The sequence below is a fragment of the Melospiza melodia genome, chromosome 6 (genome assembly GCF_035770615.1).
Source record: "Melospiza melodia melodia isolate bMelMel2 chromosome 6, bMelMel2.pri, whole genome shotgun sequence".
In the NCBI taxonomy this organism is placed as follows: Eukaryota; Metazoa; Chordata; class Aves; order Passeriformes; family Passerellidae; genus Melospiza; species Melospiza melodia.
In genome coordinates, this window is record NC_086199.1 from 51,259,024 (window position 1) to 51,276,179 (window position 17,156).

Sequence of the window (17,156 nt, forward strand, 5' to 3'; positions counted from 1 at the left end):
TGAATGTCAGCTAACTCAAAGAATTTTCAGATGTTTGTTCAAGGAGCACTTGTATACCTAGCTTCTTTAGATCCTCTGGAAAATTTAAACTTGCCTCTAGCTATCCTGCTGCAATTGGGCCTAGTGAAGGATGTTGCAGTCCAGAGTGTGCCAAGTCCTACAATTCTTACATAAGAGGAAGCTTCCATTGGTTACTGCCTGATGACTTTTTTTCAAAATCATTACTTTCCAGCCACAACTGTCTGAAGATGAAGTCATACAAGTATGTGTAATCCTGGGCACACTTTGACTCAGGAGCATCTGAGCTTGGCTACATTTCATCAGCAGCAGCAAGAGCTACTTGTATCCCTAATTAGAAGTGGTTAAAACACCAAGTTTTAAGTTGCCAGTTTGAAAATTGTGTTTTATTGATATTTCTACTCTTTTTGCTGTCCTTGTGATCTAATGTTCATGGTTATCAATGTGAGCAAGGGAAAGGAGTGGGGAATGGGCACTTTTTGTGGAAAACATTTGGAGCTAATGAAGTTACTAATTTGTCTTCCCTTGTCTTTTTTCTAGATATTGTAAATTGTGACTTGAAGTCTACACTGAGAGTACTGTACAATCTGTTTTCCAAATACAGGAATGTGGAGTGAAGAATTTATTTGAGTCACAAAGGAGTGTTGACAAAGAAAACATCATAACTAGCCTATCTTCCATAAGTATTCCTCTGCATCTCTATCCTAAAAGGAACAAATCCATTTACCTGAAGAATTTTTGGTTTTTAGTTGATTATTCTGGCACTACTATTTTCACAGTAGATTTAAATCTAATATAACTTATAAAGAAAAAAGGGGTTGGGGGAAGGTATCTGGGTATTTTCTGGGAGAATTCATGTCTTCATTCTGGGATAATTCAGTCTTGTCTGGGAGGCATTCTTGTCTTCACACTGTTTTTAATAGGTGAAGCAACAATGAAAAGAAAATTAGTAAGTTTGATTCAAATCAGCCTTTGGGGCCAATCATAGGAATATTCTGTACTGAGTACTTAATTATTTTTTTACATTAATCTTTTTTTAATCTGGGGAGGGGAAGAATATTTTCTATCCATGATAAGACAGTTCCATTCTAATTGTGAGGAATGTGCATGGGGAGAAACAGTTAAATACACTTGTTCACATGACAGCTAAGAAGAAGAAGCTTAACCTGCTGAATATATAGTTCCAGTGCTATTATTAGGCTTTAATTTTATGGGTACAAAGTGAAGTGGCCTACTCATTCCTTCAGACTTACTATGATGTGATGCTCTGCTTCAATATGTGCTATTGAGCATTCCACAGAACCACACTTTGCAGCTTGTCACTTGTTTTTTGTTCAAGGAAGAGGTCTTTTTTGCAAAGAACACTTTTCAGGAAGACACACCTGTATAATACAGCTTTTCTATAATATTTGTATTATTATAACAATTAAAAAGTAGAAGAGTGGCTGTTTTTTATTTTGGCAGTTTAATCACAGGATTATCAGATTGCAAGTTCAGATTCATTGCTAAATAGAATTTAGAATTGTCCCTTTGGTTGATTTTATGGTGAATGTATGTTCGTCATAATGAACTGCATAATGTTCAACATGAAGAAATAAGATTAATTTTCTAGAAATGGTCAAAACTACTTCCATCCAAAGATTCCATTAGAGTGTAAAGTTCTTTGGTGATTTTACATGGCTACAAAGATTTTTTTTTTAATTTAATTACCACCAATTGAGCTGTTATCTGTTTGGTTTTAGCTTTAACAAAGACACAGAAGGGAAATGGGAGATGATTCTTCCCTTAGACTGTTACCAAGCTCCAGTTATGCTTCCTGAGGAAGCTGCTGGAGGCTGCCTGCATCACTTCTGAAACAAAGCGCTCCGTTGCAACCACAGATTCTTGGGGTCCTGCTTTACACAGCCAGGAAAAAAATTCCTCAGGCTGAAATTCCTTGATAACTCTTCAGAAATCTTGGGAGTGCTTAGTGCAGGAAGGAGAGCTGCTAACAGCCCTGCAGCTGGAGCAGGGCTGGCTCAGGTCAAGGAGAAGCGATGGGGCAGTGCTTGAATGGTCACCAGCAGAAAGGCAGAGCTGGCAGGGACACTCAGTAACAGCTGGGTGTCACTCATGATGTAAAGCATTACATCTTTCCATTTGCCAGGGCTTTTTTTCTTTTTCTTTTATGTAGAGCTTTCCAGTACAACGTCAGCACAGAGGGAACTCCAGCAATGATTTTCTGTCTTTGCTAAAACCCAGCTGGTATTTGGTAATAAGGTGATGCTGACTTCTGCTGGGGGGCTACAAAATTATTTTCCGGAGACATAATATGAACTTTTCCAAGGGAAAGTCAGTATTAAATTCAAAGGACAATGCCTGGGTGTTCTCTGATCTCAGAAATTATCTGATTAAGAATATCTGAGTAAGAAGCACTCTAAATATCTTGGTTAAAATATTTTCTTACCTGTGTGTTTTAAACTGAGTTTCTGAAATTAGAGGTACAGAAAACAACATTTATTTCCCCTTTACAGGGAGAAATAGCTGGACATTTTGACATTTTGACCTCAATGAAAATGAACATTTTCATTATAGCTGTAGTATCTGAGAAGCTAAACAATAGGAATGAACCAAACTTTTTTTGAGCAAACGGAGACAGAATTTCTCGTGTATATATCAGCAGCAATTTCAGCTTATTTTAATGTTTAACATGCAAGCTTTTCATTTGCACACCTAATAGTAATTGTAATAGCTAATTAAAAAAACAAATTATGTTTTTTCTTCAGACCATGCTCAGCTGCAACTCTTTTACATTTCAACAGTGCTGAAGGATTTTGACAGCCTTTGTTTTCAGGAGTGCACTTTCTTTTAAGAGGAGATTTGTATGGGTAAAGTGAACACTGAAGCAGTTTTCTTTGCCTGGACTTGCAAATAAGTATTTCTTGTGCTATATGGGTATAACATTATTGGAGATTTATCTGTCAGGCTCCATTTCCATCCTTATAAAACATAAAACTGAGACAGAATTATTAAATCCTCACGTTGAAATGCAATTATGGAGAACTGTAGAAGCATTTAAATAATATCCAACCTTTCCACAATTATCTATCCCATGGTAAGAATTTATGTAAATGAAAATCTGCTATATAAACAACAGTGTCCTATGTAAATATAGATCCATGTGATAGTTTGAACAGTTACACACAAATAGTATATGCTGCCATGTAGGAGTGGGTCACTGCTTTTATTTTTGACAGTGTAGATTTAAATAGCTATCAGATAAATATGAAATCCAATATAGAGATTCATCCAATATAGAGATTATATCTAATATTTATTGCTTTGATTCAGAATATAAGAGAAATATAGAATACTACTGCAGACAGCTTGCTTTTCAGCAGTTGGTGTAGGCCAGCCCTTTCCTTCAGGGAAGGGAAAAGTTATTTGGGCCAAATTCTGCCACACCTACATTTTTTTATTCTTGATACACAGCAATGCACCCTGACATACTGCTGAAAGCAGAATTCTCCTCACTGTTTATATCAAGATAGAAGTTGTTTAAATTTTAGCCAATCCCAGGTTTATTTATAATTACTTAAGATGATTAAGTGGACCCAAATCAATTGATTGAGCTCGTGTGAGACATGAGCTGCCACCTGGCGAGGCCAGTTCCTCCCCTGGTCCCAGAGGGAGCCTGTGGTCCCCAGGCTGCTGTCTCAGCACTGTGGATCCTAAAGCCAGCTGGGGTAAATCCAGGGCCCTTCCTGAGGATCTCGTGGTGGTTTTGGGATCCCACCCACCAGACCAATGTGCCCCACAGGCAGCTGGGCCCACCAAAAAGTGGCCGGTTCTTGGCCTGCCTCAAGAGGCAATCAAGCAGTAATCATTGCTGCTGCTGGGGCATTGTGAAACCCCCCAAAAGAGAAATTTTCTGTGACTTCTGATTCATCCATTGCATCCAGCAATAGGATATCTGGGTTTCTTCTGTGGCTGGAGATGGGCATCCTTTCCCTCCTGATGGTGTGCTCTTTGAAGCACACAGAACTTGCTGTTTGGGTTTTTTTTTTTTTTTTTTTTTAAGAGGAGCTACAGATTTTTCATAATGTGTCAATAAGCTGTTGTCAAGATAATTACCTAAAACCCTAATATCTTGAGGTCAGCTCCTTTCAGATTTCTTTCTCAGCTGACTGGCTGTTATTTGCCATAAAGAACAAGTCCTATAAAAAGGAACCTTTGCATGATTTTACCCAAGACACACTCATAAAGCCCAGAATTGGATTGCTCTGTATTTCTGATGGAGTCCAGACGAACCAAGTTTCCTATTAAATGTGCTGACTGCAGAATGCAGTTCTTTACATTTCCTAGTCATGTTACAGAGGGTGGCAGCCCTTGCAGCTCCATAGCTCAGGAATTCAAGTGGACCAGCAGGAGCTGGATGAGGTCCTAATCCACTGCAGTGAATTGTGGCAGGAATCACCAGAGCCTCTCTTAGAGAGCATTGCAGTGCTGGGGGATGGCTGCATTCAAGCAGACCATGATGATTGGGGTATTGGTTGGCTTTTGTTCTTTCTTTTTATTCTGGAAGTATGGTTTTAAATTCATGTTTCAGGTTGTTTTAGCAGACACCTTACTGCAAGCCACAGTGTTGTAAAGCAGAATGGCTTTTAGAAGTTTATTTCATTAGGTAAAGATATATGTGATATTTAATATACTAGATGCCAGCCTTAGGTCTTGTTTTTGTTATTCTTGTCTTCCTCTCAAAACAACCTTCATCAATGGCCAAGCATTCAAAGAGAAAACAGTGCCTTGAAGACCTCTTGCAAGATTTTTAGACTGTTACCTGTATGACTTTTGTCATTTTATTGTAAGAATTAATGTGGGCTTTCTCTTCACAGTCAAGGTGCAATTACAGACTGAAGAAATCCTTTGTAAAAAGTTACAGTTAGCTTGCATGAAGATATTTTACTTTGATTTGTCACATGAAAACTTGACATAGCACCACCAAAATTTTGAAATTAGGCGTACCTCAATATCCACAGATTTTTCCAAAGAGCTTTTGAGTCATTCAACATTTACAAGGGCTAATTTTATGTATTCTGAAAATATTTTCTGTGAGATTGTTTCTGCAATAATGAGATTTTCTTTTTTGTCTGACAATTTAATACCATGCACGCTGCAACAATAGTAGTCATTGAAACATTTGGTCCTCAATTTCAATATCAAACTAACTGAGAAAAAAAGAATATTTTCAAAATTTGCTGAACATGTATCTGAAAATAATTTTTAGTTAAAATTAAGCTGCATTGCCTTCAGCTGCAGAGTTAGTAGCTTTCACAGAATATATGTACTCTGTAAGTAAAAGACACACTCTTGCTGATTTTTTTTTTCCTGTGCTTTTCCTGAAACCTTTTGTTATGATTCACAATAAAATTTGCACCTGAAAATCAACCCTGCATGTTGTTGTTGGGTCAAAGAATGAGTTGTCTGACAAAAAATTAGGGAAGCTGTGTGTTTTGTGTTCTCAAAACTTCCAGACCTCTCCATGCACCCAAGCCTTTTCCAGTAACCCCTTTGTGGGTGTGCAAGGTGTTTATTATTATATTCTGTGGGGGCTGGTGACAGCTGAACGGGGGCTGGCAAAAGCAATCATGTAAACATATGTTTGAAATGATTAACAGCAGCAGGTCAGGAAATGCTGTCTTTGACTCAAAGCAGCAAAGAACACCTTTACTTTTAACTTTGTGGTGCTGGGCACTTCAGTGGGGATATCCCAGCTGGATATAATGCAATTCTCTGCAGAGCAATTTTGGTAATTCTGAATCTAACAAAATGTTAGCAAAACATTGAAATTATAATGTCTGTGTCATAAAATAATTGCATTTAGGAAGATTTTGAGATCTATTTTTTTATAAACTTGTTTTTGTTGCGACCCTTTAATGTAGGAGCTTCAATGCAGAGCTTGGAAGCAGTCCAAAATATAGGCATCTAAAGTGCTCCAGATCGACATTTATAGCCACTGAATTACTGGCTGGAGTCCAGAAGCAGGTGTTTGATCTTTAGGTCTGCTTGTAAAGCTGAAACCACCAAGCAGAGCTGCCTAATCAACAGGGAGCACTAAAGACAGGGTGAGTTTTAATGCCAGTCTTCAGTCTCCAGTTTTACTCAGGGCTGGATAGAAGCAATTCTGCTTGCTTAGGATCCACATTCTCAACCCCCCACCATAAGCCCTTGGAGCTTTTGTCCTAAATTTTGTGGGTTTTGTCCTGAAGAACAAGACTTGCTCTTCTTCAAACATTGCAGTACAACACAAAGGTCACAGTCTGGCTACCTCAATCTTTTCATTGCTGTTCACACAGAAAGCAAAAGATCTGGCTTTAATACCCTTCTGCAGCCATGGGAGTTACTCCTCATCCTCTTTAGAATCCTGCAGTATGAAATGAAGGAGAAATGGTGTTTTTGCTATTGTTGGAGGGGCACTGTTGATGCCTAAGCTGAACTCAGTGTGCAGAGTAACTCCACATTAACTGAGACAGAAGGAGAGCAGAAGAGGGAGCATAGCTGGTGATTAAGCTGTTGAAAAGGTGGAAAAGGATTTAGGGGAAGAACCTGTCTTCTGGGCCTCCTGTAAGGCCTGCTTATGTATTTCAGTCAATCAAAAACTGTTAAAATTCCCAAACATGTTTTGAAGAGAAAACAGACAGACCTCTGTCTTGCCTCTGTTTCACTGCAAAATTCCTGCTGAGCTTCTACTTTCACTCCTCTTTGCCAGCACTCTGCATAATATATATGTGATGATACACTGAGTGCAGGGATGGTGGTGAAGTACTTGTCTTGAGAGGCTCACAGTCCTGCAGGAAGGCAGGGGGGAATTCTGTGCTGTGAGCCTCTCTATGTCACGATAGGAACGACAGGTGTGGATTAGGGACCGAGTGCCCCTTTCTGCCTTTGGGTTGTGGTGTAAAACAAGGAGTTAAAAGTGACCAGTGATGCTGGGGTGGTGCCAGTGCCCAGGGGCACAGGGACAGGAGGCAGGTTGTTGGCTTAGAAGATTTCCACATTTCTGTGGTGGAGAGGTGGGTGCTCAGCACTGGGGTAAGGAGGTGTGTGGATTTCCCGGGTGCCTGGGGGAGGAATCCTTCCCCTTGAATGCTGCAGGGCCATCAGCCTCTTGCCAGCATTGCTGGCTGCTTGCATGTGGCTGAGACTTCCCTCTCTGTGACAGTGACTTAAACACTTCCATGTGCACATTGTTACAATAATAGAGCTTTGAAGGCGTCAGGCCTGCATTTCTGAGCCTTCTGTGCCTCCAGATCTTTCTGAACTGTTTGTTACAGCACTTGAATAGACAGAAAGGACATCATTAGAGCAGGTCTGTGTTCTCAATGGCATAAAAACCTTGTACATCTACTGTCTGAAACCAGCACTCACTCCAAACAGTCATAACCTCCAGCTTATTTTTTTCTGTTATCAGGACAAATTAACCCATTAGCTGCACAGACTCTATTGTGAGTCAGAGGTGTATGACTCATGTGAATAGAACCCAGTTCTATTCTGGTTTTAATTAACTTGGCCTCCACCCAAATCCTCCTTAGAAATGAAAGATACTAGATTAGCTGAAGTGTACAACACATTTTTACGGTTTGTGCTAAACTTACATGTGTATTTATATGAGATAATGCTACAAAATAAAAAGATTCCTATGAATGCAGTAGCCTGAAAGGTAAGTGACAGAGCTGCTGTATTTGATAGACTGTTAAAGTATTGGAATTAATATGGTTGGATTGTTTGCTTTGCAAACTGTAAGAACAACAACAACAAAAAAAATTAGAATTCTAGTACATTGGGAAAATATTTCCAGTCGTAATTCAGATAAATGGAAAACAAAGTTGTGATGGTTTGAATTTCAGTAGAAGTACAGTCTTAAGGTGGCAGTTCCCATTGTGATTTTCCTAATTTTGCTGCCTGAGATTTTTTTCTTTTCTTTCTTCTTGAAGATAAAATGTAAAGATTTGGTCAGTATACTTGTCAGTATTTCTAATTGGGTCATTGTGCCTTCTCTTTATAAAGCAATATTAAATAAACTCAAATTTAAATTGCAGGGAGGGTTATCTGAGCCGCTACTTGGAGTACTGTCAAAACAGAAGTGATACTAATTATATTTACACAAGTTCAAAAGAATCAAAATAAAACCAAGGAAACAAAACCACCCCTCTGTAATCCTGACAGAAATCAAAGCCTGAATCTTACTTATCACTAAGTAAGATTTCCTCATGGCACTTTAGGGGCTCTGAATGCAGGCACTCAGAAATTGTGGTGGGGTGGGATGGCTCCACTGAGTACCTAAAGAAACAGCACAGAATGAAGGAGAGGCTGCAGGGAAAAGAAAGGAATGTGTGTTGCTGTGATCACTTCATGGTTTGCAGCATGCTCCTGTAACACAGGAACGATGGGCCAGCTGGACACGAGCTAACCCAGAGTGATGAACTAATCAGGAGTGGGCTCTGTGTGCCACCAGCTGTCTGGTGTCTGGTAAGTTGGGTTTCTGCTTTGGCAGGGCCCAGGCTACCTGGAGCATGAAGGGGAGGGCTGGAGGGAAAAGGTCAGGTTTTAAAAGAGGCTGAGCTTGAGGCGCTCTGAAATGAAACCTTGCGTGGGGACCACTGCTTCCCAGACTCTGCAGTGCCACAGTTTCATTCCAGTGGCTTAGAGCACTTAATGGAGATGTGCCCTCAGCTCTGCCTGCTGCCAGTTACTCCTGATGAAGCCCTAACTCACCTTCTCCATGCCTCAGTGGTGACATTAAGCTTTCACCAAGGCAAGGAAATTAAAGGCACGTAGCAGACTCGGCTTCGTTTAGCCAGAGCTCCGTGTCCAGACCCAGAGGTTTTTCTGTCTTGGAGGGAACACTGTCCTCCTGTGCCGGACAAGGTGGTGTGGCAGGGAATTGTTAGATTCTGCAATTCCCAATCACTGTAGAAAGTTGCCCAGGTGGTAGGAGGCAGAGTTAGGGCACGGATTTATCTATTGCTATTGCAAATATTTATGCTGCATTTCAAGGATGTGTGTATGCCTCAGCTGGAAGTTTTGAGCATTAACTTCTGAAATTCCGTTGCTGATAACTAGCAATTCCATTGCTTTTCATGTTTCCTTTGCTACAGTGGATTTCTTATGCCATCACTGGTTGAGGTTGGATATACCAAACTGTTTTCATTTTATTGCAAATTTCCATGCCTCCTTGGTGGTTTCTCATGGGCATCTCCTCACAGCACTGACTCCTTCACAGCACAACCAACAAACTCCAACTCTCTCCTCACCCAGCCAACAAACTGCATCTCTCTTCAACCAGCTAACCCACTCTTTTGTGGCACTCATCTTCTTATTGGACCCAGCTGTGGCCTGTTAAGGGCAGGCCTGTTCCTAATCTTTGGTGATTAGTACAGCTGCAACTCCTCAAAGGTGAGATTACCTTCTGCATTATCTTTATTTTCTTATATTCTATCCCCCCACACCAACCCTGTCTAGATTCCTTTTTTTATGCTTATAGTCACATCCCTCTATTGGACAGAGCTCCTTTATATATTCTGTAAAGCATTGTGGATCTACACCAGGGTGCAGAGAATGATGCGATGATTTGACAGTAATGGGCAAATTTCTCAGAGTCACCTCTCCCTCCTTTGGGGATATTTGTACAAGGAAATCTGCATCATACCTCAGGATGTTCCTGTTACCATGCATGCTCAGAAATGGAAAAGATCCAGGGCTCTCCCTTCCTTTGTACTCAAGGAATGTTCAGTTGTGCCACTAGAAGGGGGAAGAAGCATTTGGATCCTGATGTGAGAAAGAGGATGGGTCTTGGTGGGCACAACAGTCCCAGCACCTTCATTAAAATATTTCTCAGCAAACCTGTAATTTTCCTTCTGAGCACTTACAGGAATTTAACCTGAACTATCCTGTGCTGCTGGGTCTTCAACACTTCAACCCCAGAACTCTTGTGATCCTCTGTTCCCTCCTCCAGTGTGACACAACCTCACCCCGTAATTTTGGTGTCAAGCCCGTTAATTTCTACTGCTTCCAAGACTTCTCTCCGAATGGCTCAGTTACCCAGGCAGACCCCTGGTATGGGGGAATGAAACACCAACAGAAAACTGCTCTCTTAAGCCAGACAAAATTTTCCACTAGATTAATTCTCTCAATTGAAAATCAGAAGATTTGTTTCAAGGAATCAAGACACACCTGTTATTTAAACTCAATTTCACTTTTATTACTGGCTTATTAAAACTCACCATTCTGTATTAATCAGCATTTCTTAATTAGCATAAAATTCCCAAGGTCTGGTACAATTCCACCACCCACAATCCAGTTCTATGCTGTTCATCTCTATTTAGACCACATATTGCTAGAGCATGTGGGATTATATTGCATGCTGCAATTATTTTCAGGGAGGACTGTGACACTTGGCCTTGATCTTGGCTTTCTCTAGTACAGAGCACTGTTAGTATTCTATATTTATTTATAACTTGCTGAGGGGAACAACAGAGGCTGCCTGACACTGTGCACTCTCTTCTTCTTTAGACTGTAATTCTCGGGTAGATCTCTCAGGAATTACAGGGAGGAGAGCTTTGCCATTTGGAGAAAAGGTCTTACAATTTAATCAGAACACAATTTTAGCAAACCAGCTAGTTCAATCAGCCAGTCCAATTATGGTGTGGGTTGAGCAAGACTCTGTGCTCAGGGTTCCCTGGAGTTGTTTTTAGTTATGAAATCAAAATAAGAAATTAGGTCAGTTATGCTCTATTGACTCCTAGTGCTGCAGCTTTCAGCTGCTGTAATTTTACAGGTAGAATTGAAAGAGCTGTATCAATCCCTTCTTGCTACAACCCAGCACATCCTGCAACGTAATTTGCAATAACTTCTTTTTAACTTCTTTTTTTCTCCTGAGGATTTTTTTTTTTTTTTTTTGAGAAAAATAACCAAATTCAGAGCCAGCAAACAGGCTGTGGGCAAAGCTTCATTCTTGGCTGGTCACATACGTGTCTGCTCTCCCAGACTGGAGTTCAGTGCCTGCACAACATGAAGAGTGTGGCTCCATGTCTCTGCCCATTACATTGCAGAACAATATTAAATCCAAAATGTACTGGAAAAACCTCAAAAGAGCCTGAGCTTGGATACCTCCCAAGTGTTTTGGTATCTTGTGTGCACTTAGAGAAGGCAGAAGAGAAAACAGATCCATAAAAGTGCTGTTGTTCATCCCCATCCCTTTAATTCTCTGTTCCTGTCCATTTAAATGGCTGTAGCCTTAATTCTCTCTTTACTCTTCAGCCCTCCATTGCTGATGCACATTTCTTTGCTTTCAGTGCCACGGATGCACATTGTTGAAAACAGTCCCTTGTTTAAAAGGGAACATGGGATTTGAGGCATTAATTGTACTTCTTATAAGTTAGTTAAAAAAAAAAACAAAACAAAAACAAAAACAAAAAAATCAAACCCCAGGGAGTTTACATATATGAAGGTAATGGAACTTAGGAAATTAAGATGTTTCACTTCTCACTTGAAGTTGAGTTGCATTTCTGTCTGTGTGATACTGTTGGGTTTTAAGCCCACATAAAACCTACTTCTCTCCTAACAGTGTCATATGCACCTGAGGACAGCTTTATCCACAGATCCCACTCTGAAGTTTCCCATTTTCTGAAATAAACGTTGTGTATTTGCATGTCTAGAATTAATTCCCCCTGCTCTGTAGAAGATGAAGCTCCTTTAAATCTCTTTCCTTCTCTTTAGTCATGTGTGCTTTGAAAGCTTTGCAGGCTTTCCAAGACTCTTCCTCCTTCCTGCAAAGCCAGCAATTGTCTTTTCTCAACACCACTGGGCATGGGTCATGCCAGACTTCTAGAAAACAGAAATTATATTTTCTCTTAAATTATCCTCTGAAATAAGTAGGTTATATGGTATGATCTGAATTATTCAAAGAAGTCAGAGATATTTGTGTAATGTAATTAAATAAAACTGTACCTAAACATGTACTTTGCTAAGTTTTAGTTAGATCTTAACATTTGAGAGTGATTTGGCATCCAGGATAGCATGAGAATTAATTCCAGAAACGAGATGTAATCAGTTCACCTTTCTTGGCACAGTATCTTGCTAAATGTAAAAAAACCTCTTTTCCTTTACTCTATAATTATCCTTGTGTATTCTTGAATGAAAGCATAGCAAAGATCACATTTCTGGCACATTCGGGAGCAAAACAGTTAAATTACTAACAAATAATGTTTTGTAGTTTGTATGAGAGCCAAGAAGATTAATGAAATGTTCATGAGAGAGTCTGGCAAGTGGCCACATTCCTATGGGAACATTGCTGTAGTGAGGTTTAACGGAGCATGAGGGACATTAAGAAACAAATGTGTGGGAGTTTTAGGGTGAACTGCAAATGATAAGAATCTAGTAAAACTAGATATCATGTATTTTGCCTTTGAGGCTCTCCAGTGTGTCTGTGTAACATTTCTCATCCTTATGTAAAGGCTGTGAGGAAGATGAGCAAAGTGCACCCTCCTTGGGTTTTTTAGGAACAGCTGTCAAACACTTGAGCTCTGCTGACTTCTTTGAATGTTACAGCAAATGTAAAGTCATTAAACAAATGGCTACAAGAAGTAAGTTTTCCAGCCTGACTAGAGTTTTCATATAGAAGCTCCTCAATTTGCTGCTTAATCTGCCAGCCTTCCCAAAACTTCCATACTCTTTGAATGGCAAAAAGCAGCATTGATTTCATTCTTTCAGACAAACCAGGGAGAAGCTGCATTACTGCAGTGTTATTCCTCTTTCTGCTGTTCCACCGCCTCCCCTGTCACAGCAGTTGTTTCTGAAATACATCCTCATCGACCCTGGGTATCCACTAGCATGCTGTATTTCTGTTAAGGTACTTAATATTACTTTTAATCAAAGATAAGGAAACAAGCTAAGTTTCCCATGTTACAGGGAAAAAAAAAATCTCAGCAGATTGCTAACAGCAATCAAACACTTCTCCTTATCGTACCAAAAGATAAGACAAATGGAAAGGTATTGATTTCCCTGGGAGCAGGGCAGGCACTGAGACATGTGTGGGCTCCAACAATACACTTCCAACTTAGCTAAAATAATCTTCAGAGATCATCACGGGTAGCTGTGGAGAAAACCTGTGTCCTTACTTACCTTTCCACTAGATGGCAATGGTACATGGTAGTTACGTGTGCTTTAGGAGAGGAAACCCTTAAAAACCAACATTCTATTAGAGGTCTGAATATCTCTTTAAATGAGGGCAGTTGGGCTGTTAGCATGTGCTGGAACTCAGCTGTCTGAGCAGTTAAAGTAATTCTCTTTTTTGCGTAACAAATGCAATATCCAGATTTAGAAGTAACGGATGTGGATAATGAACCTATTCAAAAGCAAACACAGAGCTGTGGTGACAAGACTGTCTAACACACTGAGGTTTGTGTTAAGTTTCTACTTTCTCACTGGATGAGGCACTTTATTTTAGTATTCAAATCAACAGCCAAAACAGTTCTTGAAGTCATTTCATTCACTTCAGGAGAGTTGTATTAGGGATGTACGTGGATCAGGGATTCTGTATTGCAAAATTGGGAGTGGGCACTACTGTGTGAGGAGAAGAAAAAACGATTTCTTTTACTGTGGTGAGTCAGAACAGCATCCAAAGTGGGACTCCTCTGCAAAAGCTTCCCCCAAAGGGAGGCATTTGGAGGCTTCACATCTTAAAGGAGGTGATGTTGGCAGAGGAGGTGAGAGGGAAAAGAGAGGCACCAAAAAACCCCCTTTTTGTAATGTGCCCAAATTTCTGAAGAAATGCAATAGACACTGGGACAGATGGGACATCTGAACTGGTGACTTGGCATCTGGAGCCCATTTGAGGCCTGCCTGTAATTCAGAACACACCATGGCAGAGCTGCTTTTCCCAAAAGCGTGACAGTTTGTTGTGATGCACATTAACCATTTTCCTGTGAAACTGCCCAGAGTGCTCTACCTGACCACAGGACCTGCTTCCCAACAGGGGATAGAGAACATGTGCTTATTAAAGTGCTCTGATTTAAGGAAAATCTTTGAGGCAGAATCTTTCATGCATATCAATGTAGAACATTTGTCCTGTGCTAACCATGTGCTTCAGACTGGAAGTTTTTTAATAGATGCCACCTACAGAATTTTCAAATTTGTTTCATGACAAGGCAAGATCAAATTCAAAATACAAAAGTTTAACTGCCTCCTGGCCAGAACGTTGTCCCAGCAAGATTAATAACCAAATGTACATTCTATATAGAGATTTGGGTTTAATTAGTGTTTTAACTTGATTTTGTATTAACAATTCATCATATTACTGTTCTTATTTACATCTGTTTCTGGTTGTAGCAAGGAACCAGACAGTTGCATTATTATCAGTGAAACATTCTGAAAAGGTTTTGATTGATTTAGTTATTCTGTCATGACTGCTTACAGCTTCTGAAATGAAGTCCATAGTGAAGTTTAGGCATTCAACCATATCTCTAGAAATAAAATTATTTCCTTTCATTACTCTGCCACCATGTTTCCATCCAGACCGTGGCTAATTTACTTGGATTTTTTAGATATGCCCACTTCACTGCCAGTGTCAGGCATTCCCTAATGTCTGCCTTCAGGGCAGAGTCAAGCAGAGTCAAGCAGGACTCTGGTGGTCACTGCTCTGTTGAAATCTGAATTGCTGTCCCACATCCTTAAAGGCCTCCTGCCTGCCAATACTGCTAGGAACTGGCTGCCCAGATAGAATTGAAGAACTGGGCTTTTGATTGTTCACAGCCCTCTAGACTAGTACTTCAGCATCTTTGGAGGCCAAGGCCTCCTATGAACGTCCACATCTGGCCGTGCTGGATGCTCCTTTCCAGATGTGCTGCTGAAGGGTTTGCTCAGCAGCCAATTCACACTCCCTCTGATGTTCTGGGGCAAGGTAAAACACTACATTGCAATCTTTCAGACTCCACTGATTCCTTGGTGCCTGATGTGGTGGTTTTAGCCCAGAGAGAGAAATCTGGACGTAGAACCCCTCTCTGGAAGTGTCAGGGAGGCTTGCAGAGTCCCAGAGGTCCTTCTGTGCTTCCCAGAAGCTTCATGGTCACAGCTGTGTTACATCCATCCCTGGAGCTGCTGAAAAATCGTGTCTGCAGTTGGTGGACATGGCAACACATCACATTCTGCTGCATTTAGGGAAAAAGAGGATTTTTTTACTGCTCAGCTCTAGCTGAGGAGTCTTTGCAAAAGTCCCAAAATGCTGTCAGGCAGAATTAATATCAATCACTAATGCTGTCAAGCTCAGAGACCATTTTTTTAGGACATGACTTCAAGAAAGAGAAGCAAGCAGTTAAATCCTATGATCAGGTAGGTTCCATTTTGTCTAGTGAAGAGGAATGGATTTCATCACCTGCTGTAATAGACCCAACCCCAACTACTCTTGTCTAAATGGAAGCTCTGGCAGTGCTTTAAGAATGATGTTCCTGGATTCTTTTGGTTTTACTTTTTATTTCTTTTTCTTTTTTTCTTCCTTTTTTTTTTTTTTTTTTTTTTTTTTGGCATCTACTGACCTCTGCCAGCAAATGAAAAATGCTCTTTGGGCATGGGGAAATGACAATTCCCAACAATATTATATATTCTTTATATTATTCATAGATATTATATTATATTATATTATATTATATTATATTATATTATATTATATTATATTATATTATATTATATTATATTATATTATATTATATTATATTATATTATATTATATTATATTATATTATATTATATTATATTATATTATATTATATTATATTATATTATATTATATTATATTATATTATAATATATTATATTATATTATATTATAATATATTATATTATATTATATTATATTATATATTACAATGTTGGTATAATGTTGTAATATTATTCTAGTCTTATGTATAGGACTCTAAACACAGCCAGGTATATCAAATAAAAAAATCCCAAATGTAAGACAACATCAAGGTTTTTTAAGGTCTGAGTCATTATTTAGCATAAATGCCAACAACAGTTCTGCTTTTGATTTAATGAGAACTGTAGACTCAGACCCCTGGGTCTGATTTTGTCTTGTCAGAATTTATTTTTATTATCGGATTTATTTATAATTTATTTACTTTATTATCTGATTTTGCCTTATCAGAATTTATTTCAGCTGTCAATACCTGAATGCATTGATGGTGCAATCCACAGTGCAAACCCAGCAGCACACAAAGTGAGAGCCCCTGTTTGCTTCTTAGACCTCAGAGCTGAGCAAACTCAGGCGCATTCTTTTTATTTACTTTGTGTGTCTGTTCAAATTCACTGAGTTTCAGGAAAGGAACAGGAGGAAGCTGATGAATTCTCACAAAGAGGCCTGGTTGGGCTCAGGGCTGCTCCAGGAGGAGCCCAGCCCTGGCTCCTCGGGGCTCTGGTGCCACAGCCCTGCCTGCCCCTGCTCTACACTGTGAGGAAGAGGTGAGTGATGCATCTACAGCTAAGGTTTCCCAAAGTAACCTTTGCTAATTAGTCAAGAAAATGAATGAGAAATATGTTCTTTTCCTCAGAAGGCTCTAATCCCACTCGACTGAGCAGTATTAAGCAATCCTATCAAAGAGAATGTATTTTTGAGGCAGTCCTTGGGGCAAAATTAGACCTTCAAGAATCAGAAATAATGAGAGTTGTAAGGGGGAGAGGCTTTTTTATTTTTAGAACCAATATTAAAGAAGAGCCTTTGCTTCTGAGTCAAGTTCCCATGCTTTTTCATTATGTTCTTTGGCTGAAGTGGTCTTTAGATAACAAATGTGTCAAGCTGTTCTGTCTCACTAAGTTAGAATTAGGTTATGTCTGTGCAGAAGAAAGTTTTGGAATAGCTGCAAAAACAATTACAACGCTGCTTGATTCACTGATGATGTTAATTGTAAATCCATATTAATCTAGGGCTGGGCAGGAGTTGCCAGAAGGATTCATTTTCCATGTAGCATGACAGATGCTTGTCTGCTTTTCCTTTTTTCTGGTGCCTTAGACCTTGGAAATCTCCAGTATTTTCTGAAAGCATAAACAGTAGCCTTAAGCAAAGTTGCAGTTGATAGGAGGGTTGCAATAGCCCATATAAACCTCCTTAC

The 17,156-nt window shown here is 39.6% G+C and overlaps 1 protein-coding gene across 4 annotated transcripts in view; it reads left to right on the forward strand.

The window, feature by feature from the left end:
• Window positions 1-5,445, forward strand: part of PARVA (parvin alpha) — a 62,695-nt gene extending 57,250 nt beyond the window's left edge. For all 4 annotated transcript variants that reach the window (XM_063158122.1, XM_063158125.1, XM_063158124.1 and 1 more), the window contains exon 13: window positions 559-5,445. In XM_063158122.1, the coding sequence (XP_063014192.1) occupies window positions 559-635 (77 nt within the window). In that variant the 3' untranslated portion in view covers window positions 636-5,445. The remainder of the gene's footprint in view (window positions 1-558) is intronic.
• Window positions 5,446-17,156: the final 11,711 nt, after the last annotated feature.